The sequence below is a fragment of the Trichomycterus rosablanca genome, chromosome 5 (genome assembly GCF_030014385.1).
Source record: "Trichomycterus rosablanca isolate fTriRos1 chromosome 5, fTriRos1.hap1, whole genome shotgun sequence".
Taxonomy (NCBI): Eukaryota; Metazoa; Chordata; class Actinopteri; order Siluriformes; family Trichomycteridae; genus Trichomycterus; species Trichomycterus rosablanca.
Genome location: NC_085992.1, coordinates 45,877,115 through 45,903,318, shown reverse-complemented (window position 1 = coordinate 45,903,318; position 26,204 = coordinate 45,877,115). Strand labels below are relative to the sequence as shown.

At 42.8% G+C, this 26,204-nt stretch overlaps 1 protein-coding gene across 1 annotated transcript in view; it reads left to right on the top strand.

The window, feature by feature from the left end:
* Positions 1-26,204, top strand: part of hhip (hedgehog interacting protein) — a 72,533-nt gene that overhangs the window by 29,179 nt on the left and 17,150 nt on the right. Inside the window, exons 3-10 of the mRNA XM_062995280.1 lie at positions 2,019-2,163; positions 5,841-6,042; positions 15,298-15,449; positions 16,990-17,163; positions 17,767-17,910; positions 19,064-19,185; positions 23,619-23,742; positions 24,498-24,628. Coding sequence (XP_062851350.1) covers positions 2,019-2,163; positions 5,841-6,042; positions 15,298-15,449; positions 16,990-17,163; positions 17,767-17,910; positions 19,064-19,185; positions 23,619-23,742; positions 24,498-24,628 — 1,194 coding nt within the window. The remainder of the gene's footprint in view (positions 1-2,018; positions 2,164-5,840; positions 6,043-15,297; positions 15,450-16,989; positions 17,164-17,766; positions 17,911-19,063; positions 19,186-23,618; positions 23,743-24,497; positions 24,629-26,204) is intronic.

Below are 26,204 nucleotides of genomic sequence, written 5' to 3'. Positions count from 1 at the left end.
CACCCAAAGTACTTCTGCAAATCTTTTAGATAGAAATAAGTTGAGGAAAATCAATACTTATAATACATACGGTTTTTAGACTGTGATTCAAGTATCTTTGGTACTTCAGATTGGAACAATTCATTTTTTAAATATTTATACATTTTTCTTTGTAATTTTTATGCATTTTCACCAGTTTTCCCTCCAATCTCATCGCATCCAATTACTTCATCATATTTCACCACGCTTACTGCTGCAGACCTTCACTCCTGACCAAAGAAGGACAGATAGCTGGCTGGGCAACATTGTATGATATTATTGACATAAACTGCTAGTGTGAGCGAATTTCGAGAAATGGCTATATGATTGTATGGTATGGTATGGTATAGGATGACACTTTATGTAAATTTGGGATTTACCTAAACTGGCATGGAGTATTAAAGCAAAAACACCGTTCTAAACATGATCACGCCTTTACCGGAAATAGTAAATACTGCACCTATGCTTGTTGTGTACTAGTGTGTTTGTGTGGTGTGTGTTCTTGTAAGAGGATTTATAGATGGTACTCAAAAGTTTTGGTTTCATCAGAGGTGGTATGAGGGTTCTTCAAAAAGTTTCTGCACTTTTTTTTAACTCTATTTATTAAGAATTTTAGAAACAAAATACATCACTTTTCTACACGGTTGCCTTCCGATGCATTTTTCCAGCGTCATACCAACTTTTTAATGCCATCAGCAAAAGATTGCACTGACTGATGCACCGCTGCTTTCACTTCATCATCACATGAAAATCTTCTTTCCCTTAAAGCTTCTTTAAACGTCCAAAAAGGTGGAAATCAGCGTCTCTCAGTTTTTTAGACTTTCAGACACGACCAACTACTACTCCACCCACCCTCACCGTTTCCAACCCAAATATAAAAGTGCGAAAACTTTTTGAAGATCCCTCGTACTTTGTTTAGGATGAAGCAATTACAAAAAAATTTTAATGAATGAATTAGTAAATGATGAAATGTAAACTTTTCCTGCAGGTTAGAAATGTAAGCATTTACAGGTTATTTTTGACTAGACAGTTTATAAATATTTATCTAGGTTAGTGGCTCAGTGTTTAAGGTAAAAACTAGTGATTGGCAGGTTGACGTTTTAAGCTGTGCTACTGCCAGGCTGCATTTTCTCCCTTTTTCTCCCAAATTTTAGCACGTCCAATTTTCACCCAATTGCATTATGCTTCCTCTCCACTGGAGCTGACCCCCGCCCCAATTGAGGAGAGCGAACTGACACACGCCCCCTCTGACACGTGTGCAGTACCCGACTGCATCTTTTCACCTGCACGAGGCGAGTTCTCATGCGATCAGCCTTGTGTACGGAGAGCCACACCCTGATCAATGCATTATTCCTCTACTCTGTGCAGACGGCATCAATCAGCCAGCAGAGGTCATAATTGCATCAGTTATGAGGTCCCTATCCGGCTCCCTACCTGGATGAACAACAGGCAAACGTTCATGTGGCCGCCCAGCCCAGTCGGATGGCAGAGCTGAGATTCGATACGATGTATTCGAGAGCCCAGCTCTGGTGTGCTAGTGTGTTTTACCGCTGCACCACCTGAGCGGCCCATTGTCTGGAATCTAAGCTGCTTGAACTGTCTCCTGTCTCAGCATTTACTAAATGTGTGATTGTAGGTCAGGTTTACAAAAAAGCTGAAGTATAAGAATCTGATAGGTCTGGATTTTTACCGGTCACAAGTGAAGCGATTTTCAGTATTTAATATGTCTCCGAGGTGTCTGTTATTGGGGTCTCTGTCAGTATATGTGTTGATCCTCAATTACAAGCATGGTATTGCGTAATGTCCCACGATGCACCATAACCACAGATGGGACCGGGCTCGAACCTGTGCCGAAGTGTCTCGAACTGTGGGAGCTTGCCTGGAGGGGTGCAGCTTTACCTAAGAGGATTCGGCCAGGCTTAAAAGCGATGACATCATCCCCTCAGACCCGTGTGGTGTCTGTTTCAGGCTGAGCACAGTTGTCTGTCTGTGTTTGGCAGAGCTGTTTCAAGCAGACGTGGACGAGTTCTGCCAGTACTACGGAAGGAGGGACGGGGGCCTGTGCTTTCCCGATTTCCACCGAAATATACCACGTGGGCAGGAGTCCAACTACCTCGGAGACGAGAGAATAGAAGTCATCAACAGGTATGTGTCACATTGTTACATTTATTTATTTGTATTTAGACACTGATTGTTTTAAGTATGAGCTGATACTGAATCATTATTATTTTGTCACGTTTATAATAAATGTTAGGTAATAATGCATAGAAATGTTCACATTGTCAAAGAAATTAAACTTGCCGGTAAAACACACTAGCACACCAGAGCTGACATTTCGAACTTGTCTATTCCAAACTCAGCTCTGCCATCCAGCTGGGCTGGGCCACTATAGGAACAATGATTGGCTTGTTGTTGATACAGGGAGGAAAAAGCCGGATAGGGACCTCATAACTGATACAATTACGACCTCTGCTGGCTGATGCGTTGATCAGGGTGTGGCTCTCCATACACAAGCTGATCCACATATGAACCCACCTTGTGCAGGTGAAAAGATGCAGTCGGCTACTGCACACGTGTCAGTTTGCTCTCCTCAATCAGGACGGGGGTCAGCACCAGTAGAGAGGAAGCATAACGCGATTGGGTAAAAATTGGACGCGCTAAAAATCGGGGCAAAAGGGGAGAAAATGCATAAAAAAATATGATGCACATATTTCAGTATAGACATAGAGGTGGAAAATTCATGGTTTTTACCAGCTAGACCAGTGTGTCATGTTTGCCCTACCCCATATCGCAGTCACACAAAAACACACAAAAATAAATAAATGAATGTGTAAATAAACGTAGCATAAAATATCCAATATACATTATGCTTTATTTAATATAGTTATTTAAAAAAACAAAGAAATGCGCCCAGGTGGGTCAGTGGGATATTCCGCTAGCACACTAGCACTGGTATTCTGAACTCTCTGAGTTTGAATCTTAGCTTTACTGCCAGTCAGCTTGGCGCCCCCTAGCAGGCACAAATGGCAGACTAAATTGGCGACTAGTCTGCTGGGTGAGAAAAAAACAGACTAAAAATGGGATGGGGTCTTCAAAGATTTGTAAGGACCCTGGTTAGTAGCCCAAGGCGCCTGTACAGAAGTGGAAGAATGTGAAGGTCAGTTTGTGACTCTCCATGTGTGAGACTGGCCTCGTGCGCAAATCCTGTCGGCCCACCCTTTGCAGCTATAACAGCTTCAACTCTTCTGCGAAGACTTTTCACAAGATTTAGTAGTGTGTTTATGGGAATTTATGACCCATAAACATGATTTATGAAATATGATTTACACGACGTGACTTACATTTACGCTTTTATCTAAAGCAACTTACATTTAAAACAGGATATAATACATTGGGGTTTAAGTGCCCTGCTCAAGGGTCCACAAGTGACAGCCCTGTGATGATGTGTTATCAGTTTGTCTTTTTGAGTGGTCCATCAGTAGCTGCTTCTGGATGAAAGCAGAGGTCACTGGCTGAGGTCAGTGAAAACATGACACGCATGAATAACCCAACGCGTGAAAATATTCCTGCTTGTCCTCAAAGCCAGGCCAACTCACATTCCCCCCCCCCCTTCCCGTGGTTGAGCCGCGTCTGTTTGCCCAGCACCGGTTTAGCCAGCTTTAAGGGCACAAAGAAAGTGCTTATACTGCTGCCGCTCTGATCTGAAGCAGTGGACTTTAAAGCTTATGTGAAAAGACAGGGCGAGAGAGGACCTTCAGAAACCACTATCTCAGCCGATAAGACCAGTGGAGCACCGCATAATGGTTTGTCTGTGACCTGAGGACCTTAGAGTTAAGCACTTTTGTTTGAAATAAAAAAAAAAAATCAAGAGAGGACGTGATATCTACTTTCACAACAGAGCTGCAGAATCAAGTCAACTTTATTTTATAGCACTGCTCAAAACATTAAGGGAACATTTAATCATCAAAGTACAACACCAGGTCAGTTAAACTTCAGGAATTCAATCTGTCCAGTTAGGAAACATTACCGATTTTGAATCAATTTAGCTTGTTTTGGTGCAAATAAAAGTAATGACCAGTGTACTGGAGGGGTAACAGCAGGACAACCACCAAAATGGAACAGTTTTGGAGGTGGTGGCAAGAGACCTTGCTGACTGATTCTTTTTGAGTTTTGCTTTTTCCAGTGTTCTTGTCACTACTGGTAGCATGAGTTGGTACCTGCAGCCCATTCAGAATGCACAGGCACATTCATATGTGCCATCGCAAGAAGCTTTGCTCTCGGCACAGTCTAATGAAGTTGATACCAGGACATGCTGTTACACAGGGAGGGTTGGACAAAGCCATAGAAATGCATCAACCCAACAGCAGGACCAGTATCTGCTTCTTTGTGTGAGGTGGAACAGGAGCCCACTATCAGAGCCCAACAAAATAACCTCCAACCAGCTACAGGTGTGCATGTTTCTGATCAAACTGTCAGAAAGAGAATCCATGAAGGTGGCTTGAGGGCCCAACGTCCTCTAGTGGGACCTGTGCTCACAGCCTAGCACTGTGCAATCTTGCAAGCTTTGCTACTGAGCCACACACATGAATTTTTGTGAACTTTCGTTTACTCATCATTCTCACTAACCACTTCATTCATGGCAGCGGCATGGTGGCCCACAGCTACTGCAGTTTAGAGCAGAAATCCACCTCCTGACCTGTTTTATGGAGACAAAAGGAATCCTGATTACCAAGAGAAAACTTGTGACCCTTTACCAGATTGACTGGATGCATGGGTTAAGCACAGGTCCTCAGGAACTACTAGTTCAGTACCTTAACAACTAAGCATCAAGAGGGAACCACTTGCTCTGATCAGCTTGTCATTTTGTGACAACATTTTTTGCTCTGCCTCTTTTCTATTACTTTGAATATTTTCATTATTTTTGCCACTCCTTTTACCTTGGTTAAGCTTATTTTAAACTGGGTTCACTTTCAGTTCTTGCAAGTGCAGGGCTATACCTGGTGCCTGCAAGAGCTCCGACCTAAACCCTATTTTAGGCTTTTTTAGTCTGCTAGCAGCTGCCATCCATCACACCCACACTGATGGCCACACCTTGTATAATTCATAATGTGGTTTGGTATTTTTACTGCATCAGATCTGAAATGTGATAAAGGAACTTGCCTGTAGTTGAAATATATATATTTACTTGATGCCCAGGGTATAGAAGCTGCCACCACCCTGACCAGGATATATAGGTTCAGGAAAATGATTCTGGGTTGGTACTGTGGTACCACAGGTAGTGTGGGTACTGTAGAGCACTTGGCTTTTGGATAGCTGGGTTTGAAACTTGACTTTGGTTGCTGTATATAAGGAGTATTCTTTGTTCTAGCTTTATCTGTGTTGGCTTCTGTCAGGTAATTTGGTTTCCTTTTACCTCCAAAAACATGCAGAGTATACCCTGACTTCTCTAATTTATCCCCAGGTGTGAGAAAGTGATTGGGTAAGTGTTTGATAGTGTAGACTGGTCAATAGATTGTCCGCCCATCCATGGTGAGTTTTCTTGACCATGCATAAGCCATAATTCTGGGGACCTAGGGACCGGGTTTGAGCCTTTCCTCCAGTCAATGTGTGGCTACCTTCCAAATCCATTCAGAAAGTCTGTTCCCTTCAGGTGTCAGTGGCTAAGTTTGTTAAGAAGCTAAGAATGATTGAAGCCCTAATGCATGGGTGCCATTCCAGTCTTTCCTTGGTGGCACTGGACCTGCCACGACCCTGCTCAGGATACACAGCTAGTAAAAATGAGAAGTTTTCTGATGGAACCTCTCTCTCTCTCTCTTCAGCAGGAAGCACAAGCACAACTGCTACTGCGCACAGGAGATCCTGAGCGGTCTACGGCAGCCTGTGTCCGTGGTGCATTGTGGGGATGGATCGCAGCGCCTTTTCATCGTGGAGAAGGAAGGTTTCGTCCGCATCCTCAATCACGACATGGAACTCATGAAAGAGCCCTTCCTGGACATTCACAAACTGGTGCAAACTGGGATCAAGGTAAAAGTCACAGCACACGGTACATACACCGATCAGGCATAAGATTATGATCACTGACAGGTGAAGTGAATAACACTGATTATCTCTTCATCATGGCACCTGTTAGTGGGTGGGATATATTAGGCAGCAAGTGAACATTTTATCCTCAAATGTTGATGTGTTAGAAGCAGGAAAAATGAGCAAGCGTGAGAATTTAAGCGAATTTGACAAGGGCCAAATTGTGATGGCTAGGACAACTGGGTCAAAGCATCTCCAAAACTGCAGCTCTTGTGGGGTGTTCCCGGTCTGCAGTGGTCAGTATCTATCAAAAGTGGTCCAAGAAAGGTACAGTGGTAAACCGGCGACAGGGTCATGGGCGGCCAAGGCTCATTGATTCACATGGGGAGCGAAGGCTGGCCCGTGTGGTCCGATCCAACAGACGAGCTACTGTAGCTCAAACTGCTGAAGAAGTTAATGCTGGTTCTGATAGAAAGGTGTCAGAATACACAGAGCATCACAGTTGCAGGGCTGTTTTGGCAGCAAAAGGGGGACCAACACAATATTAGAAAGGTGGTTATAATGTTATGCCTGGTCGGTATACAGCTAATGTAGATTTCATTGGATAAAACAGAAACAAGGGCTTCATCATCAAATACAGCAGCATCCTAATCAGGGTTAGAGTGGCCTGGAGCCTACAGAAAACCCTGTAGTGACCATACAACCATGGACAGGGCAATGGTTTATCTCTTCAGGGTTCCAATCGCTACACCAAGGGACAATTAATTGTAGACTGTCTATTTTCCGCATGTTTTTGGAAGTATAGGAAGTATAATAATAAATTGGAAACTGGAAAACCTAAAAGAAACCACACACACAATGGCAACAACGATCAAACTCAGCTCAGCTGGACATTGTAGCTGCCAGTTTTGTATTGGTTGAAGTAACAGGTTGGCTCTTAGTCACTTATTATTTTTACATAATATTTTAGCATGGCTGTCATTAACAGTTGTTTAAAAATTGGTAGAAATTTCATGAAATACAACACTTATTAATAAAACAAACATTTCCCATTGTTTTACATTGCCCTTATTTGAATGTGCTTAATTGTCCTGTTCACTGTGCCAATCTTTGCTGGTTACACTGGGACATTTACATTTTCAGCATTTAGCAGATGCCTTTATTCAAAGCGATTTACAGTACTGTGACAGCATACAGTCTGAGTAATTAAGGGTTGCTTAAGGGCCCAACAGCAGCCACCTGGCAACGGTGGGGCTTGAACCAGTGACCTTCTGATTACTAGTTCAGTATCATAACCGCTAGGATACAACTGTCTGAAAAAGGGGGACAACACACATCAGGTTGTCATACGCCTCCACTGACGTGTAAATCTGCTGGACACTTCCAAATTCTTATGCTGCTCATGTCAATGCCTTGAGCTGAATCACTGTTGCAGGGGACAAAGTGCTACACCCCATCTAGACCCCAGCAGTGTGGCACCATTAGGATTCATACCTGAGATTTAAAAATGTTTTATGATTGGAATTTTTTTCAGTGGTTAAAGGTAGTGAAATATTAATCAGAAGATTGCCAGTTCAAGCCTGATCACTGCCAAGTCGCACTATTGGGCCCCTGAGCAAGGTCCTTAACCTTCAATTACTTAAAATTGTGATCAGTTGTAATTGTAAGTTGCTTTGGATAAAAGCATCTGCTAAATGCAGAAAATGTAAATGTACATTTGGAAACATTTACATTAACATAAAATTTTTATTTATATAAAAGAGACAGGTGCAAACCCTTTTGGAATTCCTCAATACTAAAAACAAAATAATGTATACATTTTAATGCATCACCGCTCTAAAACGCTCCAGAGTGGTATGTGCAACCTCACTGCACAAGGACATGTTTCTGTCTGTTCGACTGGCCGTGCCAGCATGCCCTGTGAAGTACGGGTAAACACACATATTCAGTGTTAGTCCTGGTCATAATGAGGGGTTTGAGGAAAGCAGCGCTTCCTCTGACACATACACCGCACCGCCGCGAGGTTTCGCTCCAGACAGGAAGCTGCGGACATGTCTGTGCTTCTGAAGGGAAATTAACACCTATCTGACATCCATCCAGCCTGGCCTCATACCATCAGGGAATTCGGACTTCCGGAAAGCCGGAGGCCGCCACACACCCTGAAAGATACGCTGTTCTTCTGTTCCTCCGTCTGTTTTGGCACCTCCGTATTGGAAAGACACACGAGCTTGCTTGGGGACACATGAGCTCGCTTACTGCAGCGAACCCTGAGGAAATTCTATCACCATGCACACTTGCCCTCGCCTGTTCCATCCAGCTCTGGCATTTGGAAAAAGGTTAGGATAGAATTAGGACTTTATTATGATAAAATAAAATACAAAATTAATTCTAATGAACTCAACTACAATCATTGCATTTAAACATAAGTGCCAAGTACCATTTATTGATGTACAGTTAGACCTTGCATTCACTTGCATTCACTACTGATACAACCCTCCACTGCTGACTGGGGAGCTTAGCAACTGACACATGCCCCCTCCGACACGTGTGCAGTACCGACTGCATTGTCTCATCTGCAGAAGGCGAGTTCATATGCGGATCAGCTTTGTGCACTGAGAGCCACACCCTGATCAACGCATTATTCCCCAACTTATTCCATCGGTCAGCCAGCAGAGGTCGTAATTGCATCAGTTATGAGGAACCCTGGTCCGGCTCATCCCACCCTGTGAACAACAGCCAATCGTTGTTCATGTAGCCGCCCAGCCCAGCCGGATGGCAGAGCTGAGATTCGATACGCTGCCCCACCTGAGCGGCCGTCCGTATTAGATTTGATGTCAAACGTGTTTCCTGTAGTCTTTGTTACTAATGGATATGATAGTGGTAGAATTGATTTGCTGGAAATTGGAAATTGCTGCAAATGCGTTTGCGAATTCCTTTTAATATTTTAGCAGTGCCATTACAAACACAGAGTCTCATGTAAAAAAAAGTCCAAAATTCATAATCATTACCAAAAAACAGACAAAGCGTCATTAAAGACAGAATAACAAAGAAGTGCAAGAACAATACAAAACAAAAAGTGGCCTAAATACCACTGGAGTGCCACATTTTGATGGCAGTACCTGCTGTTGCACCACTTCGTTTGCATCAATAGAGGTACATAAATTTTTAACAAATACAAGATATTTGAGAAATATCACTGGTATACCACTACAGTATGCGTACACTTAAATAAAAACAAAGGCTGATATGTGGCTTGATGTTGCATGACCAGCAGAGGGATCTTCAGGTCTTTGGTGTTTGGTTTCTGATAAAAAAATAAAAGAATAGTTTGAAATGTAGCTGCGTGATTACAGGATATCCTCCCATACATCAGCGGCAGCCATGCCGTGTGCCACTACGGATGTTTGTCAGTTTGGTCCACAAATACAGCGTCATGTGTTTAATGCCATTCGCAAAACTGTCCCTGGACAGAGGAAGCAGGCTCTATTTTTCACAGGAAGTTTACATGTGTCGCATGCCACGTTTTCATCCCCGAGGATGGCGATTACGAAGTTCCGTGATTCGGACATGTGAACGCTCCGCTGGGGAAATGTGTGTTATCGTAATTAAACATAATCGTTTGTGGATAAAGCATTAATTATGACAAAATTAGGGAAGCCCTGAAGCCCAGGAGTCCTATTCTGTAGGATCTGGATGTTATCAGAGAGAGTCGCACAAGAGAGAGTGGACTGTGTTTACGCGAAGCATCAACAGGACGTTGCTCCCGATGTGTCCGAGCTAGACCCCCCGCCGGTTCCTAATGAAAAGAAGATAGTACCTTATCACAGCTTTGATTCTAATGTTCTGTGTTTCCTGAAATCTTCAATCTCTCTGCTGCCAATTACGCTAACCACTCAGAAACAATGCGGTGTCCGCTGGACGGAGGTCCTCCAAGCGCAGTGGGTGTTCTGGGATTAAATTTTATCTGCTGTCCCTGCCTGCCCCAAGGACAGACACATGCTTCCCTTTGTCATCATTAGTCCTTGTTTTTAGATCGCTCGCATAGCTCACATAGTTGTTAATTTGAAGTTAAACAGACACATATTTATCTTGAGCTCTGTATTTTCAGAGCAGCAGTTTTGTTCTGCAAATTTATTAAGACAATTAAACCTAAAGTGCATCAGCTGGTCTGAATCGTTCACAGTTGCTCAGTTTAAGGACGTATGGTTCAGCTGTACATCGCTGGATAATTATCTTGCTTGGTTTAATACCGCACATCATCCCAGCTGTGCGGTGTTTACCAGGTTAACCAGCTGCTAACGTCGCCTGGGTGTGCCAGAGCAAGCGCTGGTGCTTCACCAATTACCGTGTTTTGGGTTTGCATTAAGTCAACCTCTTCCAGATGCCAAAAATGAACTCCAGCCCTCATAATGACACATAAAGCATGTGTTGATCTTTTAAAATATTTGTGCGAGGGAGAAGGTGATTAAGAGTTTAGCCTTGATTCGTTGCACATTGAATTGTTAGCAGGAAAGGCACGGGACCGCTGCGCTGTTGTGTCTGCTCGGGGATGGTGGAGATGAAGACATCTGTACGCAACGTGAGCGCGAATCCATTGCCAGCGTGAGGGCAGCCAGCTGCAATAAAGTATTTCTTGCCGAGGCAAATAGTTCATGGCGTGTCAGACTCTCTGTCACACTACACACACAGCTGTTGGACTTTTTCACTCAGATGAGCAGGAGGGCTCTCAGACCTGTCTCACATAAGTACCCCGGCTTTGACAAATGGCCTCCCTTTCACCCTCCGTTTTTAACAGATCACTTCAGGAAACAACCACTGCTGTCATCTCACTTAACTTCTCCCAGCACTGGGCTTGGCTTTGGGAGATAGTTTGGACCCTTTTGGGGAAAACACAGAATACAATATCAGGGTTTGTAGACGTTCCCAATGGTGTTGTCTAATGAGGCAGGGGTAGCTCAGAGGTTAAGAATCGGAAGGTTACTGGTTCAAGTCCTACATCTGCCTGCATGCCACTGTTGGCCCATTGAGCAAGGCCCTTAGCCCTCAATTGCTTTTAGTGTATACAGTGTTTTTGGATAAGTATACAGCCTTTTTGGGCAGTTGTAGCCTAGTGGTTAAGGTACTGGACTAGTAATCGGAAGGTTGCTGGTTCAAGCCCCGCATCTGCCAACATGCCACTGTTGGGCCCTGAGCAAGGCCATTAACCCTCAATTGCTTGCAATGTACATTTACATTTTCAGCATTTGGCAGACGCTTTTATCCAAAGCGACTTACAGTTATGACTGAACAAAATTTTTGAGTAATTGAGGGTTAAGGGCCTTGCTCAGGGGCCCAACAGTGGCAACTTGGCGGTGGTGGGGCTTGAACCGGCAACATTTAGATTACAAGTCCAGTACCTTAACCACTGAGCTATCACTGCAATGTATACAGTGTTTTTGGATAAAGGTGTCTGCTAAATGCTTAATGTGTAAATGTGTGTCTTCTTTAAAAAAATTATCACAGTGTGTTGCCTGTTTTAAGTCTCCACTGTTACTCCAGATCTAACTTCACTCATCTACAATAACAGGTGGATGGGTGTGTGTATTTTGTAAGGGTTACTCTTCTTTTGATAGCTCCTCACGTAGGTGTGCATTGTTTTTTGTAGGATTGTAAAAACAAAGCTGTAAAAACTACATGCCTCAGTGCTAAAGTAACAATGCTACAAGGGCTAAGCTAAATACAATACAAGCTAATGTTTCAGTAACTACATTGGTTTAAAGTGGAGTACGTACACTGTAGGGTTTACACTAGGCAACAGGAAACAGGTATCACATTCAATCCACTTTGCTGGATCAAAATTAACAGTCGAACCTAACGAAGCCAGGTCTTCAATCCAATTATCATTAAAAAAGTGCAGGAATACCAGAGCGGGCAAATAGATGGCAGGCTCAAGTCCAAAAAACAGATTTGCTTAATTGCAACCCTGGCACAAGCATCCTCATCTAAAGCCTAGACACTAATCAAGTATTTGCAAGCCACTTAGGTTTGAGTCGAATACCTTGGGGGCTTCCTTTCTACATAACACTGAGCACAGAGGGAGCTTTAATCATTGAGTACTAGTACTATGCAGGTTAGCATATATTACCTCATTTTAACCTACACATATATATATATATATATATATGTATATGCATTTTTTCATTTTTTTACCCGACTTATATCTTCCTCTTCTGCTGCAGATCCCTACCCTAGCATACGCCCCCTCTGATACGTGTGTAGTGCCAACCAATTCTTTAACTGCTTAATTTTCTGCGTTTAGCAGATGCTTTTATCCAAAGCAACTTACAGTACTGTGAAGGTTTACTGTATAAGCAATTGAGGGTTAAGGGCTTTGCTCAAGGGCACAACAGTGGCAACCTGGCATTAGTGAGGCTTGAATCTTTCGATTACTAGTCCAGTATCTTAAGCAACACAGAGAGTCACGCTCTGATCTTCATTATTTACCAGCTCTGTGCAGGCACCTTAGTCCAACCAGCAGAGGCCGCAGTTGCAGCAGCAACGAGGCATCTCTTCAGCCCGCCCACCTGGCCGACATTAGCCAAACATGTCTGCATGTGGGCACCCAGCCAGAGCCAATAGCAAGATTAAGATTTAAACTTTGAAGATCGAGATCTTAGCACTGGTGTGCTAGTGTGTGCCACATTTGTTTTTAACCAGACTGAAATCTACTGAACCTTTAACAGGCTTCTAAATCTAAAGGCAGTTGTAGGCTAACAGTTAAGGTACTGGACTAGTAATTGAAAGGTCACTGGTTCAAACCCCACCACTGCCAAGCTGCCACTGTTGGACCACTGTTAAACCTATAAATATTTACTATGGAAGCACTGTAAGTCACTTTGGATAAAAGCGTCTGCTAAATGCCAAAAGTGTAAATGTAAAGCATTCAGATGGTTTGATTAGTACTTCAGAGGACAGAGAGCAAAAACATTGGACAAAGTCACTTTTTCTAAGTAACACTTGTCTAAAATTGTTGCCCAATCTCTGCAGCAACTGGCCACACCACAACAGAGATACAACTAACACAGCCTCTCAGTTGGTGCAGTCGTAAAATACACTAGCACTCCAGAGCTGAGATTTTGCCCATCAGCTGGGCTGGGCAGCTGTATGAACAACATTTGGCTGTTACGACCTCTGCTGGCTGATTGATGGCGTCTGCACAGAGTAGAGGGATAATGTGATCAGGGTGTGGCTCTCCGTGCACAGAGTTGATTCGCATATGAATGAGGTCAGCACCAGTAGAGAGGAAGCATAACGCAATTGGGTAAAAATTTGATGTGTTAAAAATTGGGAGAAAAGGGGAGAAAATGCATTAAAAAAAGAGATACAACTAAAACTGATATGTACAAAAGTCTAAGAACAATAGTAAAACACTATGAGACAGTGAGTTATCCTTGAGTTCTTCTTGTTGTTGACCTGCTATACTTGCTGGTGCAACTAAACATATATTAAAATTATAATTAATTTACAGCACTGGACTGGCTCTCTATTCAGGTTGTATTCCAAATTTGTGCTTAGTTTTTTTAGGACAAGCTTAGGACCAAGATTACGGTCCTAATCAGGATAAAATCATTTGAATAATTGTTTTTGGGAACTACCCACCCCTTTTATAATTGATTTAATATTATTTCATGGTGGTCCCTGGATAAAGATCATACGACTGGTTGGAATTCCTGTCTTGACCCTGCATTTGTTAGTTTTCATTCAGGTCACTGAATTGGGAGTCAAACATATAGGTCAAGTGTTTGGAAGAAGTATCAGGAAACACGTGCGTTCATGCAATCTTCTTCTGTAACTTGGGAAAAGCGGCTTAATAGAAACCACAGTCAGCTCACAAGTCTGCTCGAGCTTATAATGCCTATATGTCATTATTTATCTGTCAGCTTGCACTTGCGGTCGGATTGAAAGGACTCCTGAGTGTGATTACTGAAGATCTTTTACCCTCCTCTCCGGAGCATTCCAGAAATGGTGTGGACTCGCGCCTGCATTTGTGCCACTGGCCCGTCCAACTTGGATTAGTTCAGGACAGCCTAACAGAGCTTCTCTGACCAATTTATGATCTGTGTGTCTTGGCTGGCTCGCTGAGCTGAACCACACTGTTAACTCAGGCGGTTCACAGAAGACCTCTCTCTTTGCTTTATTCCTGTGAAAGATCGAAAAGGAATGCTGCAAAATTGACATGACGGCATGCTGTATTTGTTTATTGGACACGCTACATTGGCTTAGTGTGGGGCGCAAACACTCCGCCTGTGTTACGTCCGATCCCAGTGCACCGCATCTCAGCGATCCCTGATCAAAACAAGCCGGGGGGTTTCGAAATGCTGTCATTCAGACATTCTGAACGCATGAGCGTGGTGTTCTGTTCCTTCCTTTTATTTTTGTAACAAAAAGTAAGAAGACATCCTAACCTGATAGCTTTGCCCAGTGTCTGAAATGATACAGCTGCTTATTACAGTTAACTATGATGACCGGACCACCGGAGTCGTGACAACTGACAGAGCCGCCTCTGGGGTGAGACAAGGGTTTACCTATTACACAAGCAATTTTAATGCTTTTCTAAACATGTTGCCAAGACAGTGGGAGTTAGCCGTTTGCACCTTGTTTATTTTTTCCCTTAATTCCATTCCTTTTCCCCCTCTTCCCTCTCAGATTTTGCACAGATTAAAAACTGGAGAGCGAGAGGGTAACAAGGGTGGGGGTCGGTCGGTGGAAGGGAGGTGGAGGCCCACGGCTTGGCCTAAAGGACTCCTGGGCTTTTTGTGCTCTCTATGAACTGCCAGTGAGCTAATAAATTCTTTCATCCACTCGGCGTTGCATTCGCGGGTATCCCCCCAAAGATTACACACACAAATCACTGGTGTGGCCAAGGCTGCAGGGAGGGCCCGGGCATTACGAAAGGGGGCCTCGCCCTAAAAATGAGCCACACAACTAAAAGGAGGACCGAAAAGGAGGGGGTTGCGGGGAGTCAAATGTTTTATAATTGTTTGTAATGCAGTAGTCGAGGAGGGGGACCGGGGGCTGAGGAAGAAAGAGAGCCGGAGCAGGAGGGCATGGGGGTAACTGGCTCCCATATGGAGGGAGCGAGCTAGAAAAGGAGAGTAAGAAAGCGAGGGACAGAAAGGGACACGGGGGGGCTGGCTTTAGGCCTGGCCCTACGCTGGCTTTTAAAAAGGAGAACATAATTAACTTCTGGATTCTTTGTGCTCCCCATCTGACTTGCAGGGAGGAGATGAAAGGGGCTTGCTAAGCCTGGCATTCCACCCCAATTATAAGAAAAACGGCAAGCTCTACGTCTCCTACACGACCAACCAGGAGCGCTGGGCCATCGGGCCTCACGACCACATTCTCCGTGTGGTTGAGTATACAGTGTCCAGGTAACTGTGTTAGCGTTACACCTCACTGACATCAAAAACTGACCATTCTGGGCTTGGGAGCAAAATAAAATAGGTTTAATGATGTTATTACATGTTCCAGGGGATGTGTGGTTTAAAAACCACATTTTTGGCTGCTAAGCTTCTTGTAAAATTTCTTTTGACACTGATGGATGGTTTTACAGAAATATATAATGGCAGTAGGTAATTATATAGTTTTACTGACAATGCCTGGGATGTTGCTGTGCCTCGCGCCAGCATTCACAACAGCTAGAATTACATTTATTTCATTATTGCATTTTATGACTTAATTAAAGCAGTATGTTGGATTTAGGGCTTCACTTGTCAAGTGGCAAACATGCCAGTTACACATGGGTGGGATGCTAAGTATTTTTGAGGGTATTTTAATAGGCTTGTAATTACAAGCTGAATATTTAACAGTAGCTATAATGTCATTCATTGTTCTGCTTAAAATGTTTATGTACCCCAAACATGATGTACCATATGTAGCTTTGATATTTGGATAAACTTGAGGGTTTTTTTGGTACATCAGAATATTTCACACAGATACAGTTAAAGTTGGAAGTATGATATATGTACATGCCATGGCAAACTGCTTCATCCAAAAAAGCCACAGCTTTTACATGTTAATGTTCTTTTATACATATGTCTTTATCATTTAACTTGTGATAAACTTGTCCTATTCCTTATGATTGATTATAGCTGATAATTTCTCAGTGTCCATATACATATATAGGTACCCAATTCAAAATACATAAACAGTAGTCTCTCTCAAAGTCAGGAGAAAAAACTAACACTGTCAATTTATACTGAAAAAATTGCCTGGAAAATCAGAGGCAATCCAGAAACAAGGTCTAGGTGTCCACTGTAAAGCAAGCTTTACACATCAAGATGGACTTACAAAACTGCTGTGCACAAAAGGCGCCCCCACTGCTTTGTTTTTAACGTGACTGGCAACAAACAATCAAAACCTAAGCTTGTCATTTTGAAGAAGCATTTCTTCTCAGCATAAGGTGACAGTTTGGGTTCTTTTCTTGCCCTTGGCTGGAGACCACAGTAGATTTAGTCTGATGGCCACAGAGCTATCAGTTACAGTCAATTATAATGACTGAAGAATAGAATGCCCTTATATGTCACACATACATAAAAAATACAGTGCTATTAATATAGAGTTATTATTCTGCACATCCCAGTTTGTTTGGAAGCTGGAGTCAGAGGACATGGTCAGCCATTGTACAGCACCCTTGGAGCAAAGAGGGTTAGAGACCTCCCCAAGGGTCTAACAGTTTGGCAGACTGATTGGCAGAGTCAAAATTTGAATCCACAGCATTTTGATTGATAGCACAAAGCTATCAATTTTTGTACACTAACAAATTATTTATTTTTCTTGCTATATGTATCATTTGATCCAGTATATTTTCACAAGAAATGTAATAAAGACAAATGAGCTTCCTTGAAGTGTAACTAAACCTTTGTCTTTAATTGCAAACCATTAACAAGCTTCGTTCATTGTGTACTAAAGGAAAAACCCCAACCAAGTGGACACCAGGACCATCCGAGTTCTGATGGAGGTTGCAGAGCTGCACAGGAAGCACCTTGGTGGGCAGCTACTGTTCGGGCCAGATGGGCTTCTGCACATCTTTCTGGGTGATGGCATGATCACGCTGGATGATATGGAAGAAATGGACGGTCTTAGGTGATTTTCTCAAGCACTTTAGCACACTAGCACTTTTTTATTTATTTTAGCTTTTCCCAATGCACCCAATCATACATCTTCCATTAGTCTTGTTACAAATACAGACAGCTGATTTGGTAAAGTTAATGCATCTATGTACATGTGATGGTGTTAAAAATACAGATCTGCAAAGGTAGGGCTCTTGAACATGGGGATGCCAACCATTTTAACACCACAAACCAATATGTGCATAAAAACGATCTGGGCATAGGTGTAGCACCACAGAGTGTGTTTTTATGGACAAATAGTTTTACCCCACAGATTTATTTGCATTTACGTGGGAAGACTATTGGTTTCAATGCCAAATAGTTGCAGCTCAGAGTCAAACAACCGTCAACCCTGTTCCAGTATTTGGCCTGGTGGTTGGGACTCTCTGTGTTTACTGCAGATTCTGAAACCCATTATTTCTAATGCATGTTTGTAGAAGAACTTTATTACTGACTAATGATTTATATGACCAGTCGGGATCTACGATTATCAGGTAATCCAGTAGGATTTGTGTGAAGTGCAGTGAGCAGGCAGTTCTGATTTTATAAGACTGCTAAAAGTGATTTGCCATTGCAGTGACTTCACCGGATCAGTTCTGAGGGTGGATGTCGATACGGACCAGTGCGCCATGCCTTACGCCATACCCCGGGACAACCCCTACTTTAACAGTACCAACCAGCCTCCAGAAATCTTTGCCCATGGGCTGCATGATCCTGGAAGGTGAGTGGCGGCATGAGAATGGTTTCAAAACTTTAGAGCATAGAACAAGAATCTTAGTTTCTTACTACAGGTCAGCACATTTAGTCCTCCAAAACACTAAAGTTAACTCTTTTAAATACACCTGGTCTTAGAAATGGGATTTCTTCCCGTAGCCGTAGCCTAGTGGATAAGGTACTGGGAAAAGTTAATCAGAAGGTTGCTGGTTCAAGCCCCACCACTGCCAGGTTGCTGCTGTTGGGCCCTTGAGCAAGGCCCTTAACCCTCAATTGCTTAGACTGTATACTGTAATGTAAGTCGCTTTGGATAAAGGCGTCTGCTAAATGAAGAAAATGTAAATGTACATTTCTAAGTGGGAGAAACCTGGATCAACCTATGATGGTCCAACACACTCAAGCACTTTTTTAATCTGAAAAAAATAGACCTTTGGACATAAATCTGTAAGCTTTGCTGGACAATTGACCAAAGCTGGCAACAAATAAAACACTTCACCTGGTGCAACAGGTTTCATGGGTGCATCACAGCAACATAAATCCTGGGAACCTGGGTTCAAATCTTACTTTTCTAGATTTGAGTTTTGCATATTTTGTACTGTGGGTGCTCAGGTTTCTGTTGATCTGCCAAAAACATGCAGAAGGTGAATTGGCTTGGTTTGCAAAAATGAATGCACTGGTGTCTGTTAAATAAACTGTTCAAAATCTATCTGTGGACTCAAGTACAGTCATACCTTGTAACTCGAAGTCCTCTAAACTCTCCACTTCCTTTAGACTCGATGTGCATGCATTGTAAATAAAGGGGTGTTACGGTGCATTCACATTAGAAGCAGCAAAAGCACTTTTGTGCCAGCTGTACCTTTGTTTCCCAAGGAGTGTGTCGGTGCTGCTTAGTTTGCTGCTGCGCTTCCCTAACTTTTCCTGCACTTTTGCTGCGTTGGGCTTGTTTTGTTGAATTTATTGTATTTTTTTATATTATATTTGTATTTTCAGTGTATAAGTGTCAAAAACAACCCCATTATTTTACATAAGCCTAAAATATATGCAGTTCCACGGGACCATGGAACACATTAACAGGTTTTCCATACATCCTAATAGGAAAAAATACCTTGAAACTCAACGTCTTTTAAACTCCTGTCTACTAATGACATGTGATGTTGTAGGTGTGCAGTGGACAAGCTTCGCATGGACACCAACGGAAGCCTTCTGATCCTGTGTACTGACACTACAGGAAGAAACACGATGACTGGAAGGATCCTGCAGATCAGCAAAGGGAAGGACTATGGTACGTTCAATTTTTAATCAAAACAGATATTGTATCCAGTTCTCCATTACAGTTGTGACCTCCACTGTATGCTCGTATTACACTGCTGCTCGTGCTAGCACCTTACCCCTCCAGTCTTCCCTAACACATGAACACTTGTGTCTGTATAGCACCTGACCAGGCTTGTGGCACCTTTCCCTGGAAAGAGTTGCTGTTGGTACAACATCCTAGACAAGGCACCAGTCCATCATAAAACAACACACACTCAGTCACTTATACATAGGGGCGATTTAGAATAGCCAGTCTACACCTGGCATGTTTTGTGAGGTCAAATGAAACCAGACTATCTGGATTAATACCATACAGACACCAGGGAAACCTTTCACAGTGACAGAAGGTCAGTGTTGCTGTCCATCACCCAGAGTACCAACTGTGTCCCTGTGTCGCCACACAGAAATACCCTGGAGAACAGAAATGGTCTTGGAATAAAAGTTAACAGAGACGAGAAACCCAATGCAATATCTATAATGGGACAACATTTATATTGGTTTCTCTTCCCAAAATGGTCCTCAATAGTGGAAAATTGGAAGGTTATCTAACCATTATCTCTAGTCCTTATAGAGGCCCTGCAGAAACCTGATTTGATCTGTATCACAGGCCTGTTTATGCTCAGACACTCAGGGTGTCTGGCTGAGACAATGGCAAGAGTAGTGGAGAAATAAAGAAAGCAAAGTGTTTTTTCCTTATGTGTTAAGGCTGTATGTTGGAATCCGGCAGCCAGTGTAAGGAAGCATCTAGTGGCTTTACACATATAAGTGGAGGCATGTGCTGGCCAGTGTGGGTTAAGTGGTGTGGATTTAGTACATACTATCTAAATTAAGTTAAATCCATTACCATTTTGGGGAAAGTATAAGCATCGGATATTAGGTTGATTAACAACAACTGTACATATACAGAGGGGCCCAAACAATGTAGACACCAGAGATGTTCACAAGTCACAAAATACGAGTCCGAGTCAAGTCACGAGTCTTTAGGCTAGAGTCCGAGTCAAGTCACGAGTCTTTAGGCTAGAGTCCGAGTCAAGTCACGAGTAAATATAATATACACAAAACATATATTGGAAATGTAGTATAGAAACAAACATAATATTTAAAGTTCAGGCCAAAAACAACAGATTAGCGACTGTATTTTGCAGTTTTACTTAGTGTCTTTACTTTCCTGTCATTGTGCAAATGAATGTAATTTCCATAACAAGAAGTTTCCAGTTAAAAACTTAAACTGATACGTTTTGTTTTCATTGCAAAACAAAAGCTCACGATAAATCACAGCACAGCGGCCAAAATCCAAAACACAGCAAAAAAAATCATAACCACTGCTTACCTTAGCTTATGTTCTTCCAGATGCTATTAAATGTATAACCGTGTGTCCCATTAGGAATATAATCTGTTATTTTGTAAATGTGCTTATAATTAAAAACCTCCAAACTTTTCCCGGTTGTGAAGTAAAACACAAACTCGTTAGAAAGCCAATCACGCTTTTCATTGACACATCATCTGTGTGACGCAAACTGAATAAATGCAAATAACAGCATTTCTTACTAAAAATTAAAATCAGAAGGTCTGATTGGTTCAGAAAACGGTCTTTTAACAATTAGCGCCAATTCTGTAGGAGCGTTCCATTCACCCCAGTTGTTCCTGTGAAGTGCTCTACATAGGGTGTTCCACCATTTTAAGTGAGATTCCAATCCAAAGGTAATGAAAATGTTCAAATGAAGTGAACTGGTCAGACGTTACTAATGTTAACACATGCTGACCCTAGCGACTCTAGTTGTTTAAGAGTAATTTTTTGCGAGTCATGAGTCGAGTCCGAGTCATTTGAAAGGAGTCCGAGTCGAGTCTGAAGTTGCTGTGTGTGCGACTTACGTGCGACTCAGACTCGAGTCTGCATGTCTGGTAGACACACTTCAATAGTGGTTATCTATGACCTCATTTAAAATCCAAACTGTAAAAGCTCGTATGCAGATGCATGTTGAAGTGTCGTACAGACAGGCAATCTGTTCTTAACCAGTAAGTACTTACAAGAGTGTATACAGTTCTTGGGCCACTTTGTATTTGCAAAAGAAAATCAGCATATAAATACTTTAAAACTATTTTATAAGCATTCCTGCTGTCACAATGTTGTCGGGGAATGCAAATTTGTGTCCATGAATAAGATTTATTACTGTCAGATCCAATCTTTATGTAGACAATACTTTGGCCTAGTTCCTGTAACAGCCCGTATGTACGAGAGTCTAATCAATACCAGAAGAACTCAAGAATGCTGTTTCTTTCAGAACTAGAAACTAGCTGGCTTGGACCGTAACTTGCCATACAGCGCACCACCTTATTTTTACATGCCCCTGCTGAGTGGGCCAAATTACAGCTCTATTTACACCATTAAGCAACAGCATGCCGAACGAGTTAGTTCATTAAACAGAGCTATATAGTTTTACGGCACGCTGACTCTAATGCTATAATTCTGGCTGTTACCAAAGCTGCCATAACCAGTGTTGCCATAGACAGTGGCGCTAACACACACAACACAAACTCTCTCACACAGGCTCAACGTTAATGAGGCACTTTTGTGAACAGTTAGGTCTCTCTTAAATCAAGTTTATGTTGTTTTTAATGACCCCAGAACTGCGATTCTAATGACGCTGCCTTAAAAACGTGCTAATGGCACCCTGACAGCGTGATGTTAAACTGATATATTTTTGAGCACCTGACTATTACATCACATTCTGAAAGCAGAAGCATTAATATGGTGTTAACTCCTTCTTTATAATAGCTTCCACTGTTGGGAAGCCACAAGATTTTGAAGTTTGTCCAATGTGAAATGTGCCAGTTCACTCAAACAAAGCATTTGTGAGGTCAGAAACTGATGTTGGACAAGAACGACTGGCTTGAAACTGATGCACCAATTCATACCAGTAGTGTTAAGGTCCGGGCTCAGTACAGGCCTCTGGACGTCTTTCACACCAAACTTGTCAACATGTCTTGTGATGACAGTTAAGGTTCTGGACTAGGAACCAGATGGTTGTCACAGCCAATTTGTCACTGCTGGGCCCTTGATCAAGGCTCTCAAACCTCAATTATTTGGATTTGCTCACAATTGTAAGTCATTTTGGATTGTAGAATTAGCTAAATCCCTATGTGTGAATGTTTTTCACCTTGTATTGTGGACAGAGGCACAGTTATGCTTGAACAGGAATCTGCCTTTCTTAACTTTTTCCACCAAGTTGGCTGTATATCATTTATTTTACATAATTTACTTTATATACGTGTTATTAATGGGTTTGGCAGGGGTGTGAAGTCTAGATGCAGGACGAATACATTTTGGTATAATGTGGGGTCATAAAGAAAGTAGACTCTATGTATACGGTCCTATAGGAGCCTATGTTTCTAAAAAAACTGCAATCTTAAAGTTTTTATAAAATAAAGATTGGACAGACATATGGATAGACGACCAACCTAAAAATTCATTTTTTGCCACTCAGGTGGCGCAGCGGTAAAATATGCTAGTACGTCGCCCAGGTGGCGCAGCAGGATATTCCACTAGCAGACCAGCACTGAGTTTCTGAACTCCTCAGTTCGAAACTCGGTGTTGCCACCGGTCGGCTGGGCGCCATCTGGCGGTTATAATTGGCAGTGCCTGCAGCAGATACTAATTGGCCACCGTATCTGCAGGGTGGGGGCAGGACTATGTGTGGGTGGGTGGGTCTTCATACGCTGTGTAAGGACCCTGATTGGCGGAAGAGACGCCTGTGCAGAATGCAAGGGCGAGAAGAGGAAGGCTGTACACGTGTCGGAGGAGACGTGTACAGCGACGTGCTCTCCTTGGATGCAATCTGGTATCTCTCAGCAGTGGAGGACAAAACTGAGTGCTCTAAATCGGGATTAAAATGGGGAGAAAATGCATTTTTTTTTAAATTGTGTTAGCACACCAGAGCTGGGATTTCGAGTACATCTTATCGAATCTCAGCTCTGCCATCCGGCTGGACTGGGCGGCCACATGAACAACGATTCAGGGTGGGATGAGCTGGACCAGGGTTCCTCATAAATGGTGCAATTACAACCTCTGCTGGCTGATTGATGGTGCCTGCGCAGAGTTGGGGAATAATGCTGATCAGGGTGTGACTCTCCGTGCACAAGGCTAATACACATATGAACTCGCCTCATGCAGATGAAAAGAGGCAGTTGGGAATGTGTCAGTTGTGAAGCTCCTCAGTAAGCAGTGGAGGGTTGTATCGGTAGAGGTGAAGCGTAACGCAATCAGGGTAATTCGATACAACTGGATTAGGGGAGAAAATTGGGGGGGGGGGGGGGGGGGAATCGGAGAAAAAGAGGGAAAACAATGTATTTTTTACTTTTCCTGAGTAATATTTGACGACTATTGGTGTGATTGTTTTTCCACAGAGAACGAGCTGTCTATTTATGACCTGGAATCCACTGATGGTGCAGTCCCACTTGGTGGGTTCTTCTACAGGGGCTGTCAGTCAAGAAGACTTTATGGAAGTTATGTATTTGGTGACAAAAATGGGTAAGTTCATTGATGCTAATGCTAAATGCTAAGTTTATGCTAGTTTAATTTGTGTTACAACAAGATGTTGTACTTGAATACATTTGAAGCAGCATAATTTTTTTTGGTTGGTGGACTATTCTCACTCCAGCAGTGCTGCTGTGTCTGATCCACTCATACCAGCACAACACACACTAACACACCACCACCATGTCATTGTCACTGCAGTGCTGAGAATGATCTACCACCCAAATAATACCTACTCTGTAGTGGACCTGTGAGAGTCCTGACCATTAAAGAACAGCATGAAAGGGGGCTAACAAAGCATGCAGAGAAACAGATGGACTACAGTCAGTAATTGTAGAACTACAAAGTGCTCCTATATGGTAAGTGGAGCTGATAACATGGACAGTGAGTGTAGAAACAAGGAGGTGGTTTTAATGTTATGGCTGATCGGTGTAAACATTTAAGCCCATTCCACTGAGAAGGATGGGATTACATTTAATAAACATTAAATTTGTTGCAATGTCATTTGTTCACAATCTTGTGGTGTTTACAATCTTTCTTCACTGTCCGTGTTCCATTCCTGTAAAACAATGCTAAATAATGTGTGTTATGTCAGCCAAAAACAACCCGTTTTCAGTATCTGAACTGTTAAGGGTGTAAAAGTGTTTACAATACATCCCCCCCCCCACACACACACACACACTAAGAGAAAAGGTAAAATGTGATCTCAGTGACATGATGGTGAAACTCTCGGTGTGTTGGTGTTTCAGCAACCTGAGAATACTCCAGAGGCCCTCTGAGGACCGGCCGTGGCAGGAGAAGCCACTCTGTCTTGGAAGTAGCAGTTCCTGCGGTTCCTCTTTGGTAGGCCACATCCTGGGGTTTGGCGAGGATGAACTAGGTCAGTGAAATCTCTGTTCTCTCATGTAGAAGGTCACTTTGTTTCTTGAACACAGACTGGCTTTGAAATGTTCATGGTTTAAAGAAAAAGAAATAAGCGTTACAGCTGATTGGATCAATAAACTTGATTTTATTTCTGGATTGAACTTCTTTTCTTGCAGAAAAGGTTTTAAAAATCTACTTTACAGATCATGTGGGTTTATTTTAGGTACTTTGATTTCCTCTCAGAATCACTCACTCACTTTCTTAACCACTTATCCTATTAGGGTTGGGGGGGGGGGGTGCTGGAGCCTATCCCAGCTTCTCAATGGGCGCAGGGCACACAGTAACACCCTGGACAGGGCGCCACAACAAACAATACTGGAAAATTCCACACTAACCCCAATTCCACAAGTGGTTATTGCTCCAAAACAACGTGTGGATGGTGGTTGTTTAAGGTCCTTATAGACCAGGGGAAGAAACTGTTCCTAAATCTGGAGGTACGAGCTTTCAGCAACCTGAGGGGTCTCGGCTAAGGATGGAAGAGCATCGGCTAAGGCATCGCGAGCTGGCAGTATCATCCAGGGAGGGCGGAGGGCACCCGACGATCCTGTTTATAAGGAGAGGCACATGAGCCACTCTAGATTTATAGGAGTCTGTGATGATCTCCATGGCTCTGACTGTGTTTATTAGCAGGTTATTATATTATATGCTTCTGGTTGTGAATTGGTGAGTTAATATGCCATTGTGTTGCTCTGGAAAGGACTGGTGCCCTGTCCAGGGTGTATATCCATCTTGTGCCTGTGTTAACACTGGCCAATCAAGATCTGGACCAGGATGAAGCAGTTGGTAACAATAAATTAATGAGTCAAGCCACAGTCACACTAGAAACCCTTAAAACAGATGGTACTGGAGACTGTTGCCCAGCTTAATTGATATGGGTTTGATCCATGTCCCTGGTTACTGTCATGCTTTCTGCCAGCATCAGTGAGCTAAGCATCCAGAACATGTTGGTAAGTGGATTGGCTACTATATATTGCCTCCTGGTATGTGCTGCCCTGTGTGTCATGGACTGGTGCTTTGTCCTGGGATGTTTTCTGACTTGTGCCCAGTACTCCAGTCCTATTATGACCATGATTACATATAATGCATTTGAGTGCTTATAAACTGTCTATTGTTGCTGCACAGTTCCACTGACCCAGGTTCAACCCTTTATTTGGCTACTCTACATGTAGAGTTTGGCATTTCTGGCCCATATCTGTGTGGGTTCCCTAGCCGTGCGGTCAGGTTGTCAGGTTATGCTCCGGACCCACCATGACCCTGGTCAAAGTCATAAAACAAACACTAAAGATGAATGAATGACTTTTGAAGGAGTTATTTCACCTAAGAATGTTAAAGGGGCAAAAAGGTTCATTTTAAAAGACCCCCGAATGATACAGAACAGAAATCGCCAAAGCAGGGGGTCACGCTGGAAAACCAGTCAATCCTCCCACTACAAAATACCTTTCCTGTATGGCACATTCCAGTATGACATGGAACTTTTGTAGCTTCCTGACAGATTACTTCCTCTCTTTCATGCTGCTGATGGATGATATGAC